The sequence below is a fragment of the Poecilia reticulata genome, chromosome 6, assembly GCF_904066995.2.
Source record: "Poecilia reticulata chromosome 6, P_reticulata-male-v2, whole genome shotgun sequence".
Taxonomy (NCBI): domain Eukaryota; kingdom Metazoa; phylum Chordata; class Actinopteri; order Cyprinodontiformes; family Poeciliidae; genus Poecilia; species Poecilia reticulata.
Window position 1 is genome coordinate 28,360,677 of NC_088835.1, and position 21,386 is coordinate 28,382,062.

Here is a 21,386-nt window from a genome sequence, read left to right on the forward strand (position 1 = left end):
ACACGGGCGAACGGAGCTCAGCTCCTCACACAGAGGCAGCAGGACTACGAGATTCTGACTTTTTAAAGGACGGCAGAGAAAACACTGAGGAAGACAAACTTCCAACCTGAGCTTCAAACCAGGTTCCCTCTGCTTGGTTAAAATGTGATTTACTGATATTTCTACATATAGTCATAAAAAGAAGCTGCACCTTCAGGGTGTAGCTTTAGGTTGCTTCCCTACCTGATAGTTCAGTAGATTAGGTTTTATTTGGGGACCAAAATGGGAACATTTGTTACATTTCAGCACTGTGGAAATGTGCTGCGTCAAACAAACTAAACTCTTTGAAAAACCTGTTCCCCTCCTCACCTGCGGGGGCGCTGCACCAAGAACCACTGGAGGAAACTACACAAAAACCTCCAAAGAATACAATGAGCGCAACTTCCTTCTTCACAAAACGTAAACATGTAACAACTGATGCAAATTTGGTAAAGGTAATTTTATCTATATAGCACATTTTCAGCAACAAGGCAATACAAAGTGTTTTAAAGGAATTAAAAGGAAATACAAACAAAGTAACAAACCAAAGGAAAGAGAAAAAGAAGAAAAAGCTAATAATGTTGATCCAAAGTAAATAAACTAGATACTTCTTTCTGGGTTGGAAGAATAGGAGTCTAAAACACAGTTGCTAAGGTCGTTTTTCTGGATTCCAAGTTTATTGTAGTTTATTGTAATCCCTGTTCTGGGTTGCTAAATAAGTGTAAGGATCATCTGGACTTTCTTTTTTATGGTTTTATTGGCTCTGGTGGCCTTTATTTGACAGGAATTGTCAAATTGACAGGAAAGTTGGCAATGAGAGGAGGGGAAGACATGCGGCAAAGGTCGCCAGGCCGGGAATCGAACCTGCGACGGCTACATCGCAGGCTCCAAAAATAGAGAAAAAGACGGGACAAAAACAGAGCAGGGAGGGAGCAGAGGAAAAAAAAGCATCACAGAGAGCAAGAGAGCAAAAGTCCCCAATCGAACCAAGTCTACTGGACTATCAGGTGTGAAAACACTCTAAAGTCTGAATGACCTGATTTCTCAGCTGTGGATACGAGACATCTGAGCTTTTAATTCATTTCCCAAAATCTCCCAATCCCTGCAGTCTTTCTGCATTCAGTTTATATGAATAAACAAACGACATGTACTTCTCCATCAGGAAATAGATGAGAGATGTGATCTTGTAGAGCGTGGGGACAGGTTAACACAGGGACACACAGGACAAAAAAAGCATCCACGCAGTAAGACGCACATTTTTGGAAAAATTGTGGAGACTGGAGGGAAATTCAGGAAGGCTTGGAGAACAAGCAAACTCTTGATGCTGCAAGGCAGCGATGCAGCTGCATCAGGCGTTTGGTTTATTTTTAGCAAAACAAACGATGAGACAGAGAACCAGAACACTGTGAGTCACTTTGTCTCCCCCTGCTTTTTAAAACCTATCAGGTGTTAATGAAGTTAAATAAAACACACCTGAACAGCAGCCTGGTAGAACCTCTGAGAAAGCTCTCCCAGTTCTCCATCCTCTGCTGTAGCGCCCTCTGCTGTTGGCGTTGTGTACTGCTCCAGTTTATCCAGCTGCTCCACCTGCGTTTCACCACGAAAGACAGAAGACTCAGACATTTGTATATTTTTACAGATGACGTCAGGTTTTTACATACTGAATAAAAAGATGCAAACAAATTTTTCTTCTCTCTGTCTGAAGTTAAATCAAACCAATTTTTTCTTGTTTTAGCTTAGTTAAACTGAAAAAATAGTTTTTAAGTGGAAATGCCAGAAAATGTAGCGAGAACATTCTTTAGACATGTTTTTTTTTTTTCAAAAGTTGAAAAAAAAATTTCAGTATCAGGGATAACTGTCTCTTAAAATGTATGTTTTGAGTCAAACTGAGAAAAAAAAAAACGTGGAAATATCTGAGTTTGAAGAGTTTAAATTTTTCTAACTTTTTTAACTAAGAAAAAGTCAAAAATGTACAATTATTTTCTAGGACATTTCTGAGATTGATCTAAAAATATCTTGATTTTTGTCTAGCAAATTTCACATTTTTCAAACTCAGAAATTTCCATGTTGTTCATGAAAATTTCTGAGAGTAAACCTTTCTGGTTAATCTCAGATTTTTTGACTTTCCAAAATCAAAACTTATAATGCTTTTTGTAGAACATTTCTGAGATTAACCTAAAAAATTTACTCCTCCTTTCTCTCCCATCTATAATGAATGTTTGAATTTTGTGTTTGTTGAGACTACAGACGGAAATCCATCTAAATCCGCTACATTTACAACAATATTCTATGTATATTCACACAATCCTATTCAAATATAGCACTTTGAGATTTTTTCTAATGAAAAGTGCGGTACAAATTACATTTATTATTATTATTATTATTATTATTATTATAAATATAGTCAAGCAATCAGAAACTGGGCTAAGGTTGCAGAAAACGTCATCTTGCAGCTCGGCAGGAGTTTCATGCATTCATGCATGGGTTCATGTGACCTTTGAACTTCCTGTGTGTTTGGTTTTAAGATGTCGGTCCAGCTGTATGGACTCCATTGACACCTGAAGGCATCGTGAGCCTCCAGACGTGATCCGACTGAGCTGTGATCGCCATGCAGGATAAATTCACACCCTGATCCACATCAGGTCTGGTGGACTTTTGTCTCCTATAAGCTTTAATCGTAGCACATTTTCTGCATTTACAGAATCCTAAAAGACCAGAAATCGCAGCCAGGAGGGTTATTTACGACCACAGAGAGATAAAACCGCCTCTGAACAGCTCGTCTTGGCAGCGAAGGAGTTTAACAGCCACGGTTCAAAGAATGCAAACACAGACAGAACCACAGCGCTGCTGCGGCCCGATCTGTGGTTTCAGCGGCTCATTTGTTCTGTGGGAATCCCAACACCACGCTTCCACTTAAGAGTTTATACGAAGCAATAAAGCTGCGGTCTCTTCAATCCGCTGATGAACGGGGAAAAAAAATGAAAACATTTATTTTCTTGTTTTCAACATAACACTGTAGCAGCCAGGGATTTAATTGGGTTTGAATGGAAACAGAAACATCCTGAGAAACTATCTTGGTTTTTTTTATAACATTTTTATTTTAACGCAGGTTTTGTTTTCCTCAACAGCGAGGAAGAACAAGCTGAATAGTAGAATGAATATGAGCCACCAGTGTTGATGAAAGCGAAGGTTTTACCTCGGCCAGGACAAACGGCCGCTCCTTCAGCAGACTGGAAACCCGGAAACGACAGAGACCAGTGATGAGCAGCGTGTAGTGAGGCTTCGGCCAGTTACTGCCGACAACCTGGACGGCGATTCCTGCTGTACCGATCCTGGAGAGAGGAGGGGGGAGAGAGAGAGAGAGAGAGAGAGGTGAGAGGGGGGGAGAGAATAAGAGAGTGAGGGGGAGAGAGAGAGAGGGGAGAGAGGGAGAGATTTTAAACAGAGGATGGAGAGAAAAAAGAGCAGAAGGAAGGAAGAAAAGAACACAGAAGAGAAAGAAAGAAGGAAGGGGAAAAGGAGAAAAAGAAGGAAGGAAGAGTGAGGAAGGATGGAAGGAATTAAATAAGGGAAGGAAGGAAATGTAAGGAAGGATGGAGCAAGGGAATGCATGAATGAATGAAGGGCAGATGAAAGAATGGAGGAAAGGAAGGAAGGAAAGAGCACAGACAGTGAAGGAAAGAAGGAAGGGAAGAAGGAGAGAATGAAGGAAACACAGAAGGAAGGGAGGGATGAAAGAAGGAAGAAAGGATTAAATGAAGGAAAGATAAAATGAAAGTAGGGCATAAAGGAAAGGAGAAAAAGGAGAGAAAGAAGGAAGGGTGAGAAGAAGTAAGTAAGTAAGGAAAGTCAGAAGGAAGTGAATGAAGGAAGGAATGAGGTATAGGAAGGAATGAAGGAAGTGAGAAAGGAATGAGGTATAGGAAGGAATGAAGGAAGTGAATGAAGGAAGGAATGAAGGAAGTGAATGAAGGAAGTGAATGAGGTACAGGAAGGAATGAGGTATAGGAAGTGAATGAAGGAAGGAATGAGGTACAGGAAGGAATGAGGTATAGGAAGTGAATGAAGGAAGGAAGGAATGAGGTATAGGAAGGAATGAGGTATAGGAAGTGAATGAAGGAAGGAAGGAATGAGGTATAGGAAGGAATGAGGTATAGGAAGTGAATGAAGGAAGGAAGGAATGAGGTATAGGAAGGAATGAGGTATAGGAAGTGAATGAAGGAAGGAAGGAATGAGGTATAGGAAGGAATGAGGTATAGGAAGTGAATGAAGGAAGGAAGGAATGAGGTACAGGAAGGAATGAGGTATAGGAAGTGAATGAAGGAAGGAATGAGGTATAGGAAGGAATGAGGTATAGGAAGTGAATGAAGGAAGTGAATGAAGGAAGGAATGAGGTATAGGAAGTGAATGAAGGAAGTGAATGAAGGAAGGAATGAAGGAAGGACTGTTCCCTCCCAGACGTTTCAGAGCAGATTCTCTCATCAGCTCCAAATGTTCCCAAAATCCCTTTAAGCCACTAAATGTTGGACTGAATCTGACAGCGAAGCTGAAGACAAACTGAGCAGGAAAGAAAGAAAAACACTGAGATACAAAAACCTCCACAAAATGAACAAATAATCAAAACAGAGTTAGGTTCTGCTCCAGGAAGCAGAGGGTCTGCCTCTGGTTCTGACCGGGTCAGAAAATTATCACAAGCAGCAGGTTTGATCTTCACAACGCTTCTGTTTAGATCTCAAAATGAAACTGGATGAATGAATGAATTAAAAGAAAAGTCTACAGAATGTGACATTTTTTATCCGATTAATAGTCTGAATAATCAACAGAAGCGTACACCAAAGGAAGGATATGATGTTGCTTTTTTTTTTTAAGGAACTCATTTGTTTCTTTGTATCCTTTAATCCATTTCAAATACTGTTTAATAAAATGCTTTTTGAATCTGATTAATTGATTAATCATCTGAATAATTAATAGAATAATAATTTGCTGAAATGACCGTTAGTTGCAGCCCTGGATGAAGATGACTGGTGTTGGTGGTGAAAGGATAAACCAACAGGAGCTCCAGCTACTGAGTAACCAAACGGAGCGAGACGCAGCTGATAAAAAGCTTAAAGTCCACTCCTCTGTGGTCACCTTGAGGGAAAATGCCACAGCTGGCCTCTGGAAATTTCTGGAATAAATCGCTTCCCACAGCAAAACAACAAGTCAATTAGGAGCTTCCAGTGTAACTCAGTGACAGGATATAAAAGCTGTCTTTTTATTGTGTATTAATATAAAACCTTTGCCTTACCTGGACAGGAGAGTGAACCTTCTGCGAATTCTGAAACTTTCAGTGCGGTTCCGGATCTTTAAACACCATAACTCAGGTTTAACGAGTCCCAAACTGCCTTTAATACGATTTCCTCTCTAAAAGTTGCATGATTCAGTCCAGATGTAACCAGTTTAAGACTTGTGGTTTCTGACCTGGACTGCATCAACTTTGGTAGAGCAGATGAAAAGAAAAATGTTAAATTACCCTTTGGTAATTTCACACACTGCTGAGAACATTTAGGATCATTATGAGACACGAGGCACTAAATCCTCTCTGATTGGGCGATGAATCATGGTTTACGTAATTATTTGTCTTTTATGTTTTTTGTTTGTGTTAACTTTTATGGGGGTTTTGTTCTGGTTATTTGTTTCCCTACGAGCCACATTTTTGTAATTTATTTGTATAGATTCATGACTTAATTTGTTTTTGTTACCCATTTTGATTCATGTCTGTTTTTCTTAATAATTAATTGATTTACATTTGTTTTACGATATTCTACACTTTATCTTTTCTGGTGTTTATGGTTATTTTACTTATTTATTACCCCTATATTTAGTTCTGTAGTATTTTATTTTTAGACTGATTTTTATGTTTTTGTTTTGTTTTTATGTATGACTACTTATGATGCCCTTTGTTTTATTCATTCATGACTCTTATTTATATTTAGTTTTTGAGGATATGCATTACTATTTTTAGGCATATTTTTTTGTTTTTTTTATATCTTTTTTTAAAATAATTTTTTAAAAAACTGGTTTATGACCCATTTTTTTTCATTTGACATGTCTCGTCTATACTTTTCTTTTTCTTTTAGATATTTATTTGACGTGGGGGTTTTACACCCTATATTTTAAAGTATTTATTAGGTCTATGATGAAAGTCACTTCATTAATTTTTGGTCACTGACCCGATGACCTGTTACGTCACAGCCCCAGACCTGACAAACCCCAGGTCGATCTGACCAGTAACCCCACCAGTGTCTCCAGCTGAGCAGCGGACTGGTTCTTACTGGTGAACCGGCGGCAGAGGGTCGGAGTCCTGTTCGGGGTCTCTGGTGTTGGGGATCACTCCGATGATGGTGCTCTTCAGGGAGGTCCCTTTCAGCAGCCGTTGGCCCACTAGCTGCATGTTCCGCGGCGAGTCCACGCTGAACCGGACCGTAGAGCCCGGCAGGAGCACTCCTTCGTGGGTCAGCAGCAGCGGCAGACGGTTCGGTATCTGGATCCCCCCGGCTGAGGCCATTTCTGAAGAGCTTGACCGAAAAACAAGTCTCTGTTTACAACACCGGGTCCTGAACTGTCGCCACTTCCGGGTTAGAACTTTCAAAACAAAAGATTCGACAACTTACAGCTATGTGAAAATTCTAGTGTACGGCCAGCGCGGAGGGACATAATACTACGTAACGAGAAATCACAATATCTCGCGTTGAGTTTTCTGCCTGTTCCTTATATTTTTACAGCAAAGGGACTTTATTTAAAAATCATTTAAAATTGTTTTAAGTAATAAATTATTAATTATTAAATGTTTAATAGTAATTTAAACAAACAAAATTTAAAATATACAATTATTCTGCTCTCTTTAGGAAACAGACCACCGTTATGCTCCAAGTTCAGCATCTTTTTTTCTTTTGTTTCTTTTTATATGGGTGACATAACAGATTACCTCGCCCCTTAGAAATACAGGGTTATAGCTAAAAATGTGCCTGGCTGTGTGCTTTTAAAATCAGCTTTAACTACAGATGAAAAAAAATAAAAATAGAGGACACACTGACTGAAAGTAAACAACAACACACACTGTTAGGGTAACAGTTTATACCAACTGCAGATTTAAATATATATATATATATATATATATATAAAAGCTTTTTCTCATGAGTGAGGTTCAGAAATATAGACTCTTAATACTTTTTTTTACTTATACTTGGGTAATTTACACAAGTCACATGATCAACAACTGGATATCGCCACTGTCGCAAAACACAAAGAAGACAACAGGAAGTAGTTGGAGGAATGTCAGGGATCGTGTTTTTTTAATGATTTATGGCATGAATAAACTTATTTGCTTGTGATTTTAATTGCGTTTCTTATTCAATGGAAACAACACAATTGCTTGTGCTTTTTCGACATTAATGGAATGTTGACAAAGTTTTGCGGACATATGTAATGGAAACGCAGCTGCTGTCGCTAAGTTAGCAACAGTGCTACTGTCGTCCTGACCACAGTCACCTGGAGGTACTTTTTCAGGTTCATTCAAAAATAGATATCCATTTTTTTGAGATAAACAAATATTTTTCTTACACAAACAATACATTGATTATTAATTAAATGTATTGAATCAAGACACAGAGTTAGTTGATAAAAATATTGATTTATTTTCATAAAAGTACTGTCAGAGTGTTACACACTTCCAAAAACAACAACAAAAATTCAATATCTTGTGTATAAAACAATAATCTGTAAGACCGCAAACATGTTTTTGCAGGTTTTTTTCTCTGTTATATCTGAATCAAGCTCCTACACAAACAAAAGCACTGACATCTGGTTTCTGAAGCACGAGAAAGAAACACTCAGACAATTGTATGTAGAAAAAATATACAAACATTGTTCTTTGTGCACATTGTTGCATATGTATTGTTGCATATGTGGACCAGCTTAAAATTGGACCTGAATTTAGTTACATGTCAGGACTAAATGCAGACTGAAGTTGTAACTTATGCAAACAGAACCATGTCACATAAAAATTTAAACCAAACACAATGCGAAATGTGAAGCTAGCAAGGCATTTCAATAACTTAAATTCTGCAATAAACATTTCAGCTCCATCTCTTTATTCTGATTTAATCCAACATGCATGAGCAAATATTATTCCTGGCTGCTGTCTTACAACATGAACTGTTTGTGTGTGTGTGTGTGTGTGTGTGTGTGTGTGTGTGTGTGTGTGTGTGTGTGTGTGTGTGTGTGTGTGTGTGCGTGTGTGTGTGTGTGCAGGATTATTTTTCTCTTTTTCAAAGCCGGGGATAGCTTGTGGGTTGTTTAGAAACCAGCTCTGCTTCAAACTGTGAGAAATAGCAAACAAAGTAAACCAAAGAGTAACACGGGGGTAAGTGAATCCTACAGTAAAAACCAAGCAAACCAGCTTGACGGGATTTACAGGAAATGAACCATGCAAGAAATCCAAAAACAACATGGTTTAAGAGTTTAGACTCCTGGTCGTATGAGGGTGAAGCTAAAATGTGTGAATCTGATGCAGACAAAACATAAATATAAACTTTAGTTGTTCAAATGAATCCTCTCTTGTGACAGTGGCTCACATGCAGAAGACAATCAGGATGGAGATGATTTACGTGGAGCTGATGTCTAAAATGGCCAGTAGAGGGCAAAAGTGAGCAATCAGAAGCGGCAACAATTGCCGTTGGGTGCTCCTGTTACTGCCTGTAACCATGGTGATGCCAGCTGTTGCCCTCCGGTGGCCGTTCTAGTCACGTCTGCTCCCTGAAAATCACCAATTTCTCCTCTACTTGTGGACAAACATTACCTTTAGAGTGCTTCACATGTTATAAAACCGACTTTATCAGAAGTCATACTCGAGTGCTTCTGTATTCGCTTTACATTTTTATAAAATAAATTATTTATTTGGAATAAACCGAAACAGAGAAACAGGACTCTCTCAGGTCATTTTCTGAAATGTTGTGAAGAAAGTATAGAATAATAAAAATTAAAAATGATGTGATACAAACTCATTTATTTATCCTAAAACATCCTGAAATTACTTCTGTTGTGCATTACATTTCTGCAAATATAACCCAAGAATTTTTTTTATCCAATGTAAGTTATAATTTTTCAAATTTGCAGTTGATTTATTATGCTACATAACTGTAGTTGAAAACAAGCAAAAGGAGGCGAATGGAGCCTGAAACCAAGAAAAAAACCCATCTGTGTAACACGGTGGTGACTGTATTATGGAGTGGGCTTGTTTTATTGCACATGATGTGGTTCACATGGACACTAACATCTTTATGTTCTGTTAAAGGTGTTTTTATACATTTCTTTTTGCAGGGTGAATTCATTCATTATACATCGCAAATATGAAACAATATCAAAAAAGAGGGAAAAATACACAGTGAATTTAGTTTTGTGCGCCACGTTCTTGGTTTTAAAAATCATTGCTGATATTGACCTTTTGCACGTGACGTCACGCTCTCCAGAACTCCGCCCACTCCGCCATGATGGACGTCAAAACAACCAATGAGCTCCTTTAAAGCTAGTCTAAAACAGACATCTGTAACCTAATATCGCTTCTATTTAGTTGATTTCACTTAAAATATGGTCATAGGATGGTGCTGCGCGATCGGCTGCACAGATAAAGATGCAGATCAAACTTGCCATTTTATCTTATAACTTTTAATGAAGAAAGATACGGCGGCGATGGACAGCAGCTGTCAATCAGTGACTGGCAGCTGTCTATATTAATGATTGTCAGCCCTCGGTGTAATCGTGGATTTGCAGGGAACACTTTTTAAAAGTAAAAAAAAAAAGTGTAGGTTCATGTACTTAATAAATATGATTAGAGAAATATCAAACATTGCTTTATGGAAAAGGTGCATTTAACCATTGGCAACAATGGAGACAATGCCGCACCGTCATGTAGCCTAGCATGTATGGAAAAAAAAACTGGCTAGCATCTTGTCTTTAGTACGTTTTTAATGTTGCTCTGGTGTGAGGGGAAACGCTGTATTTGATAGTGATATAAATCTTGTGGCGTGAATTCAGACGAAGTCGGTAATTTGATCAACACGTCAGGAGGGAGATAGCATGGGTCGGTTAGCTAGCTATTACAGCTAGCTATTTATATGACCCCCAGCCAGGTGTGTTACGCTCACAGACAAATTAGCTCGACTCGAACAAGTAGAAGCCATGTGTAAACTGGCAAAAACAACTTTGGAAAACTATTTTAGTCGCTCTGTTCAATGCTCCCATCCCTCACTTCCGACGTCCATCCTGGCGCCTGAATGATTTGTGACGTAGTCACAAAGGGTCAATACATTGAAATATAAAAATAAATAAATCATTAAAAGCCTCAAAATTAATGACATTCATGCATGACAGGTGGACAGAAGCCTGGATTTTTTTTAGTTTGACGGTAAGCAGAAAACCAACACCGTTTTCAACCATGATGAGCAAACTTTGTTTACACCAAATAAATTTATAGTGCTATAGGCGATCAGGAATGCCAGACAGTTCTGGATTTCCTTTAAATTGTTCCCTGTCTGCAGCTGAAGAGTCAAGATCAAAGATTGCGATCTGATCCACGCAATCACTGGGTTTATTGTGCTCCAGAGCATTAAGTAAAACACCACAGAGTTGTATAGCTGAATTGGAAACCATTATGTATTTATTCTCAGCTCTTTATGCTGTCAAATCAGCCCTGCCAAAACCAGACCTGCCCAGCTTTCTCAGCCCAGATGTTACAAATTTACTGGTTCCTTGTACAGATTAACCTTTTGCACCAACCCGACCACCTCTGTCTGTGCACATTAAGTCATAATGCACGTTCATGTACTAGATAAGTCATAACATATACCATCGGGTTGGCTCGGCACTCTGTGTGTGAAATAAATAATAAGCAAACCTCCAGCTGTGAGCAGAAACTTTATGATTACACAAATTCAAGAAAGCCAATTATATCCATGAGGCTAAGCAGAAAGTATTGCTGCAGTAAAACTGAGGCTCTGTTAAGGGTGCAAAAGATTAACAGTGGTTAAGAGGTTCCTTTGTATTAACTATGGAGATATTTGACCTCTGAACTCTCAGTTATGTCTTTTAGGAGGTTTCCAATAGAAAAAGAGTCTTATTCTGCGTTTTTTTTGTTGTTTTTTTTTGTTAGAGCTTCTTCAGATGGGGGTTTATGAAGCGTGATTTAAGATTGTTTTTACCTGTGAGATTATAAATAAAAATTTATCAAATCGTCTATTTATTTTGACAAATTTCTTATGACAGGAATCATCCAATTAATGACGATTCCCGTCTGGATTGTTATTTTTAGTATTTTCTCCACTATTTGTTCAATGAGAGCATCAATAAATATCAATAAATTGGAAAATTTCATTAAATGCATTTACTGTGAGCAATTTAGTGATAACAAATCACACTTTATGTGACTTATGTCCTGAAGAAGTGAATTGATAAACAGTTTTCAAGAGTGGTATTTGTGCTTGTGGGCCTATTGGAAAAACAAAATCTTACCAAATATTTCTGGTCTAGTTTCTAGTGCAAATATCTTAGTACACTTGAAATTAGATAAAACTAACTGTCAAGTAACTTCTCAGCAAGATTAAGTAAATAATTCTTTAATATAGATGAAAAGGTTCTTGTTCCACTGGCAGGTTATTTCACAAGACATTTTTCCATGTGTTATAAATTAATCTGCCAGTGGAACAAGAACCTTTTCATCAGTATTAAAGAATTATTGACTTAAAACAAGCTCTATAGCTTGATAAAAAGTCTTGTCTTATTTCAAGTGTACAAAGATATTTGCACTGGAAACTAGACTAATATTTCTCCGCTAAGTTGCAGTGAGTCTCAAAAAGATGGAAGAGATTACAGAGAAGAGGACGGCGTACTGGAACGTCAGGAAAAAATGGCCGGATTAGCATCACCTGATGCTGGACGGACCTTCAAAATGGGACGTCTGATTTAACAGTAAATCCTTCATTCAAAGTAAATCTGTAATCCCTGTGGATCATTAACAGATCAAGGTGCTGCTGCTGCTGCTTTCAAGTTCCTTTGGTCCACATTCGTTTAATATCTGTGAATTTGAAAAAAATTCTGGTTTTGAAGAGATTACAATTCAATTTCACAGTGTAAACGCTGTGAAATTATCACAAATTTCTGGCTAGAATTTGGGGTTTTAATCCTCAGAAGTAAATTTTTTTGCCTGAGAAGAAGTCCACGTCATCAAAATCAGTTTAAAATTTGTTGAGTACATGGAGTTTGTCCTGACTTTATTTAGGTAATAAAGCGTAATCGCTGTGACAAAACTATCGCTTATAGCTTTATTGCTAAAAATGACAGCTTTTATATGCATGATGCATGTCAGTCTAACGTACTGCCAGCCTCTAAAAGAGTCATGGGAGAGTCTGCAGACATAAAGATCTAAACAACAACCAGGACAGATGAAAACTTCATAGTCAAAACTTTAAGAATCAACTGATTACTTTTGGGTTTAGTTTCTCATTCTGCTCAGGAGCCAAAGCTTTTCTGTAGGTCACTATATTGAAACATCAGTCACTTTACTTGCTGATAGCTCTTTTCTTATGGCATCGTGCTCTTTCCTGTCACATCTTGAAACTTCAGCCGAAGATTTTAGGGAACTCTGACGTCTTTTTTATTAAACTTTCAGTCAGAAGACTCTCTAGTTTCTGCATCAAGACCAAACTTGATGCTTGTCTTGTTTTGCGAAGGCACCAGCTTGGTTTGTCTCCAGATTCCTTTCAAAACTCAGGAACCTCAAACGAAACTCGGGTGCCAATTATACGTCTTTCACCATCATTTTCCACAAACTCGCCTTTGAAATCATGGCATACCTGGTAAAAACAAACTGAAACAGATTTCTGCTGAACACGGGGCTCGGTAAGAAGGAAGATAAATATGCCGTCAGTGGACCAAGTTCGTTTTTCTTCCTTTTTTTCTTTTTTACACAAGATAAAAAAAACATAAATACATAAAGCAGCGAATGAAAATGAACATACTTTTTTGGACAGCTCTTTGATTATGCAATCCGGGCCTGTAGCACAGCTGTAAAACATTTGTTTTTAAATAACATGTTATATCGGGATGTTTGGCTGTGGTACAAAGTCTGTCTCTTTCTGTTAGCCTCTCGATGAGAAGTTCCTTCCCAAAGAATCCATCTCAGAAAACAATGCATTCATCATCGTTATTAACATAAGAAAACATGAACACATCTGATGGATGAGTTACCAGAAGCAGGAGACGTCCTGAAGGAAAAGGTCCGGCGTCAAAGCTGAAGTCCTGAAGGTTCCTCTCAGAGCTGAGCCGCATTTCGGCTACATGGGAAGTCCGTACGCTACCAAATGAAGCACAGGTGGCGTCGCTATGCCAACATGTTCTCACCGCTGCATGGTGCCGAGGTTTTCAAGTCTGTACAATGATCTTGGCTCTTTTTGGAAATTACTTGTTGAAATGGGTTTTACTGTGAATCACTGGAGTCTCTGGGCGGCATCAGCGTGGAAATCACCACTCTGCAGGCTCCGTGGGCCTCGTCTCCAGTTCTGGGCTCGGCGTTTTTCTGCCTTTCTTTGAATGGGAGGCTTCACAGTCTGAAAAGCAGAAAAAATAAACACATCCATGTTATCAGTAATTACAGTAAATCAAAGCATTATTTGTGCAGGTGCAACCTGACTGCAGAAAGAGCCGGTCTGCTTTTAAACCATGTGTCAAACTCACAAAGCCAAATCTGGCCTGCCGTAGCTTTTTATGTGGCCAAATTACATCATTAAGTCCTTTCAGTTTTTCACAAATCTGCGAAATTCACACAAAATCAACAAATCTTCACATTTTTCTCTGATTTCACAGCAAACATTCTCAAAATTTATCAAAAACATTGAGTTTAAGTGACGACTATGGACCAAATTTTGGCATTTTTAAGGACAAAAATTACAATAATAGTAACACAAAATAAATTGGGCAAAAGATAATTTTTCCAAATCAGTTTCGCTCGATGTAAAACTTATGAAACTTTAACAAAAACTGCCGGTGAGGTAGAGATGGGGATGTTAGGGATTTCCGGTGAGCGGATGATGGATTTGGAGCTGTAAGGAAGAAGGAGGGCTGGTGTGACAGACGAGGCTGGTAGGGATTTTTTAAGATGAAAACAACAAATTAGGATGGTTTCTGAATTCATACAGGAGAGAAAATCAGGAATAAATCCCTCTGACGTTTCCCAGAAAACAAACCTGAACAATTCCCTGGATATATGGATGTTTAAAAACAGCGTATCAGTCAAGATCAAAGTGCTGTGGCATCATCAGAGATGTGCTCCGATTCCTGAGACATGCCAAAAATCTTCCCCAAAAAAAATTCTGCACACTGTCCATCCATCTGAAAGTGAGGCAATGCTGCGCAGCATCTGTGGGGCCTGGAAATCTGGAGCACATAAGGCTGCGGCGTTCTAACGTGCGTCTCCTGCAGGTGCTGGGTGTCGTTCATGTCAGGACCTTAATCTTTTACGTTCAGATTGAGCCAGAGGATGGGCTCCGACTGGAGGCTGTGAAATCTCCTGATGTTCTGATTGAGATTTAAGATGCTCAAATGGGTCAGCGGCTCGTATCGGGGATATCCAGAGACGATTCAACAAGTTCAGCAACAACAAAGAATAAAAATGAGCTCAGAATCAGTAAATTGGGACAATGTTTTGAATAGGCCAATAGCTTTTTGTCATGTGGGCCTAAATCGTCAAGGCAAAACAAATTATAAATTTTAAAAGCGAAAATCACCAAAAATGTTGATTTTTTTTTTTATAACCATTAAATTGTAAAATAAGCTTGAACTATTTTAAACACATTTTTTGTAAAAACGGGTTTGCAGATCAGAAATTTCAAATGGTTTGTGCTTGTTTTCCTTCCCAAATGAAAGGCATCCAGTTTGCATATTATTTTGGGCTTGACTGAAGAAAACTGAAGAAATATTTATCATGTGTTCTCAGCAATAACAGGATCTGGGTCAGTATTCATTTGGAAACACTTGCTGTACTTGGACGAGTTTTGGCTGCCCCAAGGTATATTTTAGAGCACAAGTCAATGAATAGATGTGATTCTGGTTACCATGACAACAAAAGGAAACCAAGAAGCTAGGAAAAGATGATCACTTTGTATTGCATCTGTGATCAGAGGGCTGCAACCACCCACCCCCAAAAAATTAGTCCAGGGGCCCCACACCCTTGTTTTTATTAAAAATGGGGTACCACCCAGGTTTATGCATGTGTGAGATTAGACAATAAATACTTAATAATATGGTGAATTCAGCTGAAATGTAATATAGCAACAGGACCCGACGGTATTCTTGTTCTTCCTTTTTAAATCCATCCTTCAGGGGTCGGCCTGCACAGATTAAAAGCCACATGAGGCACGAAACTGAGACGCATGACTTCCTGATCACACATGGTCAGTCGCCACATGTTGGGGGCCTCAGAAATGGGAAAATGAGGAAGACCTCAGCTCTACTGCCCCCTTCACCGGTCAGCCTTCAGTGGAACTGGTGTTTCGTGTCATGATTGAGAATCTGCTTTGAGGTGATTGCATGTGATTGGGTGACGATTGACAAAGATGGATGGCTTACTGCAGCACCTGCTGAGGATTTTTTAAAAAGCGAGTGGACCTTTTTTGCAAACACTTTCCGGTGGCAGCTGTCCAGATGGTCCTGAGTAAGGCACCGTTCAGGACGTCAGGTTACACATTAACATGGCTTTGCGGGAACCTGCAGGCACAAAATCTGTCCAGATGGCCTGGCAGAGGCTGTGGCCCAACCTGGAGCATCAAAGCATCGGATCATCTTTGATCCCGAGCTGGAGAGACACTCACAACACTGGAGAGCTTGGGGGGAAAAAAACCCAACCATAACCCCACATGGAACAGATCAGGATGCAAACATACATTTTCATGTAAGAAATCGGATAAATGTTGATGCGTGTTTTATGTGCCGGAGGGAGCAGCTTTCATTTGGTTAAATGTCTTCCGTGTTGAACTCACAGTCCTGAGAAGATTCTGTGCCGGAAAAGCACTCCCAGAAAAGGCAGCACATGGTGTGGCACAAGTTATCCACCAGGGATTTTGGAGACGCGAACCTCCAGCTGGACTCCGGCACCCTGTCGGGCTCCTCCGTTAACTGATCCCAAATGTCTTGGATCGTCTCTGGAAGCTCCCGCTGGAACACCTGGACACACCAAAACAAACACACACACACAGCTGACAGGCTTTAAAATCATGAGTCACCTGACAAACACCAGGAAAATAAAAGTTATATTACAGCAGCCATTAAATCCCGGCAATAGCTGCCTGTTCGTAAAAGGATAATTTTACTTTTTGCATGTTTTTATACTTCCAATTGAGTCTCAACTGCTTCCAAAAGCAACCTAACCACTTAAAAAAACAAAAAAACACCCAGCCGATGTATGGTAATAAGTTAAAAGTTTTTTGATGAGCCGTTTGAAAAACCTCTGCTTGTTGAGTCACATCCCCTGGGCAGTGTGCCGTTACCTAGCAACCCCAACAGAGCCCAGGCCGTTACTTAGCAACCCCAGCAGAGCCCAGGCATTTACTTAGCAACCCCAGCAGAGCCCAGGCCGTTACTTAGCAACCCCAGCAGAGTCCAGGCCGTTACCTAGCAACCCCAGCAGAGCCCAGGCCGTTAACGTAGCAACCCCAGCAGAGTCCAGGCCGTTACCTGGCAACCCCAGCAGAGCCCAGGCCGTTACCTGGTAACCCCAGCAGACCTCCACCCATCACCAAGTGGAGTGGGCGATATGAGCTTAGAATTTTATCACAATATTTTGTAGTAGTATTGTAATAATGATAAAATTGATGATTATTAACAATTTATCTTTTTTCATTTTTAGGTAACTGCTTGTCGAGTCATTCATGACGCCACAAACATAAATGCTGTTCTTGAAAAACCTTTATTTGACATAACTTACTTAAATAAGTGTGCTTTCTATCACTAAACTGCACAAAGAAACTTAATGTAATCATATTTTCTGATTTACTGATATTTAATGATGCTCTTGTGGAAAAACAAATTGCTAAATAGTCCCAAAATAGAAAAAAAAAAATCTAATTTTTGTCAGTTTAACATCAACAAAATTCTTAACATGACAAGAAATTTTTCATAACAAATGATAAACAATCCGATAAATGCCCACAACCTGAGTTCCAGGTCAACGGGTTTTACCTCTGTATAATGGCTGCTGGAAAAGACAAGTGTCTTGTTGTTTTTTGTTGGCTTGCCTTCCAGAAACAACTTGCTGCATTCTTATTGGTTGTGGAGGACGCTCTACTAATGCTTTCAAAAATGTACGGTTTTTGAAGCCGTTTTCACATGTGAATGTAAACATTGAGTTGGGGGCGTGGCTAGGAGCAGCTTATTTGATTTAAAGCAACAACATGCCCTAAAACAGCTCATTCTGAAAAGAGACCAAAATAGGCATTATTGATCAAGCTAAAATATCATTAAGAATGATTTAGTGTAAAAAATGTAACAAACATGTCTTGGCTGTCCTAACCTGTTCACAGAAGCATTATTGGACACCTTCAGGTCGATCTTTAATAAACTTCAAGCTGCTGCTCAAAGTATTTTTTACTCCTGAACTTTGGAACCAACTGTATGAAAACATTCCTGCGATTGGCTCCTTCAATTTTAATTCTTTTTATCTGAAGCCGAAATGAGTTTTAACACATTTGTCTGTAATATTTTTTCTTTTTCTGTGTACGAAACAAACCAGAGAGTCTGGGCTCCACATTCAGAATGATTTCATACAAAAAGACTTTTAAGGAGGCGCAGGATGAGGTTCATTGTGAATTGGTGCTAAATAAATGAACTGAATTTAATTACATTTTAAGGAGGACTCCATAGTTCTTTCAGAAATGTAATCTACAGTTTTAAAATAACTAGAAGATTAAAAAACTCAGCGTTTAATGTGATTTCAGGTCATTACTAGTACTGCTCATGACAAACAGATAAGATATTTCAGCATTGTGACCAAGGCAGTCTGATATCATATTGTTTGAGGGAGATGAAAGTACCTGAGGTCAGGGAAAACATTCCGGGCCAACAAAAGAGCCTCTATTTTGCAATGCTATATTTGTCTGTTAAACAAATCATTCACTAAAGACATGGACAGAAGAAATACTTTCAACTACAAATCACGAGAGGATGAGCGAGATATGAATCCAGCATCAGAGATGGGATCAGCTTTGCTCCAGACTCCTGTGTGCTGCCGTCTGCAGGGGGACCGCGGTGATTAATGCACGTCCTGCTTATGGAAAATAGTCTAAACTGGATTAAAATATTGGATTTAAAAATAAATCCCAGCACAGATAAGCAGTTATAAAAGGAAAACCTGCAGACAGAACTGGTATTTATTCCCTCATCTGCACTTTACTGAGTAATCAGGCGCTGCATCTTGTACATCTTGTACATTCACCTCCCCTGAACTCTTGTTTTCAATCATAAACAGAAGCTACACTTAGGTTTCCATCAATAAGAGAATTAGTTCCCGATATTAAACAGATTACATCAATGTGACATTAGTTAGTGAATTGGTTAATTTTGGGAGAATGTGAGCGCAGCTGCGGAGCAAACATGTGAACTCTGTCTTACCTCAGGAGGATGCGACTGAACAAAGACTCCCTCAGCATCCCTGAACCGTCTCTCCAGCTCCGCCGTGTACGGACGCGAAGGATGCCTCTCCGGCAATACCCGGATGATCTGAAAGAGGAACCCATTTTCAGTTTATAGCTTCTTTAATTTGGCATGATCATTTAGTGATGGAAGAAACATAACACTCAAGAAAACCTGTTGATACATAGTTCCCACAAGTCTGAACCAGAAGTGATTCACCATCTAGGTGGGCAAAGCATACATAAACCATGGCTTCAAGAACAACAAAAAGAGAGTACCCAACTAATAGCTGTAATGTACTTCTGTTGTTTATAAGTTGGATAGGAATAGAGAGCTAGTTCTAAACTTGTGACTTGCTGTTTTCATAGCACCTCCATAGCAGCTGTCATCACAGTTACCTGCGATGCCTACCAAGATGGCTGTCAGCTACAAAGTTCCCAGAAGTGTGACGTCAGATGAGAAACACGCATTTGCTGTCAGATGGAAATGTTAAGTTGGATTTTATTCTCCTGCAGATCTCCATAAAAATGAATGGTTGCTAAGTAATTATTTTTGTCTTAATTGCTCAACTCCTCCTCCGCTCTAACCTAACCTGTTCAGGACTTTAAGTCCTGAGAGACTGAATGTAGACAAACATTCATGTTTCTCAATTCATACGATGGTCTTTTTATGCTGTAATCAGCATTGTTTGCCATGTTCTATTGGTACTCACATTTTTATTACAACTAAAGGCATAAATGGAATAACCTCTGGTTTACTCAATCACCATAAAGTCTTTTGAGTGTGTACAGAGCAAAAATGTCAAATTTTACTGTTTGAAGGTCGAGTACGTACTGTTTTCTGATACTGATGATGGATTACTGTGAGAAACAAAAAGCTGCTGAGTAATGTAAGAAGCAGAGTCTAAAAAAGCTGAGTCACTGGTTGCTATGGTGATTCCGCTCTATTCTGTTTTTTTCGCCCCCCACAGGAGACAAGAAAGTAAACCGCAAACAAATGGCTGTCGTTTAAAAACTGTAACTTAAATTAACCAAAAACTTGAACCGAGAATGTGTGAACGTTCTGCTTCACAGGCAGATTTCTACCTGTGTACGTTTTTTTTAAGTTGAAGATGTGACGTGATAAAAAGTCCCTCCAATTCCAGTTTGGTAAAAAAAAAATAAATAAATAAATCTGATATCTAATAGGAGTGAATCAGAGTCTGGGTGTGAGCTATCTGCACTAAATTTTGTCAATTTGGCAGAAAAATGTAAGACCGACATCAGTGAGAGTCAGACACACTGAATGAGAGTAGACAGGATAGTTTGATGTAAACTACCCTAACACCCATATGGAGAAGAAACTGTGAGCATTAAAATAGCTTAAGTTTAGTGAACTTCATATTTCACAGGGGCAAAATCTCTAAAGTGTTTGAAATCATCATACTCTAAACTGAACAGGTGAGAAAAATCATCAAACTTAAACTTGTGATTGTGTAAAACCATAAAAAGGTTTTGAAACGACAATGTGGTTCATAAAAGTCCAATTTTCTTTGAACTGTTTAAATATCAAACCGTGTTTCTGCTGGAAAGTGAAGTCGAGCTATGGAGCTTCAAAAAGCGCACAGTTTTCACTAAAATCTCATTAAAGTCAATCCAAAAAATGTTTTTTAGGCGGAGGAGCAAACCAGAAACCAAAAGGTAGACGGTAGGGATTGTAAAATATTTAAGAGGGCATTGTCAAAAATGTTGCTTTAATTACCTGCAAAAATGTAGTTTGAATGAGGAGCATTAATAAATACAAAGAAATAGGAAATATATATTTACATTTGTGTCACCATGACACTGTTAATGTGCTGCTTACATGTAAAAAAAACAAAAAAACATTTATTGTTCTAAAACCCCGAAGGCTGACATTACACAGATAAGGAACTCATTTTTTTTCACCAAGGAAAAGGTGTGATCATATCATGTGCTTGCGAAACCGACTGTTAGTTTTAGGACAAAGTGGAGATTTAACCTGGAGCCACGCCAGCAGCAGCGTCGGCCGTTTCAAACAAGCCGCGTGACAGAAAGCCAGACAGAGGATCGACTCTGGAGAAGATAAACGCATCCTCGAGCATTAATCACGACGGGGTTCGGAGGTTTTACACATTCCGTTTATTTGAACCGTGTTAAAGAGCCTGACAGATGATTCGCTAAGGTGCAAAATGGAAGAAATTAGCTGGCAGATTGATTGGCTTTTTAAACAGCATCTAAAAACAAAAATAAAATCGGTGAATTCCTTGTAATAAAACAGGAAGTTACTAGTTTGGAACATGAGTTATACAGAGTCAAAATGTTCCCACAACATGTTTACTTGCGCAACAGGAACCACTGGAGCGCAACATGAGTTTCCATGTTTCCAAAAGCAAAGAGCAATAATAAATCCTGGAGATATTAAACACTCTGCGCTGGACTGATGCGCTGCAGCTGACTGAAATAACTGATCAACTCACTTAGCTCCAAATACCAGCCGCTATTAGGTTACGCGTCAGTCAAATGCAGTTAGGGGAAGTTATTTTTCATAAGTGGTCTGAATTTATGCCGGTAATTCCTGACGTGTGATTCTCAAGAGTGAGTCACAGAGCCTGCCAGAACAAAGAGTCACATTGGTTTATTGCAGAAATCTGGAAC

At 39.0% G+C, this 21,386-nt stretch overlaps 2 protein-coding genes across 5 annotated transcripts in view; both read right to left on the reverse strand.

Annotated features, from left to right (window-relative positions):
* lonp2 (lon peptidase 2, peroxisomal) overlaps positions 1 to 6,710 on the reverse strand; it is a 32,876-nt gene extending 26,166 nt beyond the window's left edge. For 2 of the 3 annotated variants that reach the window (XR_001776738.2, XM_081608329.1), the window contains exons 1-3: positions 6,333 to 6,710; positions 3,215 to 3,350; positions 1,492 to 1,605 (exon numbers count right to left, since the gene is read on the reverse strand). Coding sequence is in view for 2 of the 3 variants with exons in the window: in XM_081608329.1 (XP_081464455.1) it covers positions 1,492 to 1,605; positions 3,215 to 3,350; positions 6,333 to 6,565 (483 nt within the window). In the remaining variant the exon portion in view is untranslated. The remainder of the gene's footprint in view (positions 1 to 1,491; positions 1,606 to 3,214; positions 3,351 to 6,332) is intronic. The other variant, XM_008412572.3, reaches the window with a different exon arrangement.
* Positions 6,711 to 7,670: 960 nt separating this feature from the next.
* Positions 7,671 to 21,386, reverse strand: part of il34 (interleukin 34) — a 67,521-nt gene continuing 53,805 nt past the window's right edge. For both annotated transcript variants that reach the window (XM_008412570.3, XM_008412571.2), the window contains 3 exons: positions 18,712 to 18,819; positions 16,086 to 16,269; positions 7,671 to 13,658 (listed from right to left, as the gene is read on the reverse strand). In XM_008412570.3, the coding sequence (XP_008410792.1) occupies positions 13,573 to 13,658; positions 16,086 to 16,269; positions 18,712 to 18,819 (378 nt within the window). In that variant the 3' untranslated portion in view covers positions 7,671 to 13,572. The remainder of the gene's footprint in view (positions 13,659 to 16,085; positions 16,270 to 18,711; positions 18,820 to 21,386) is intronic.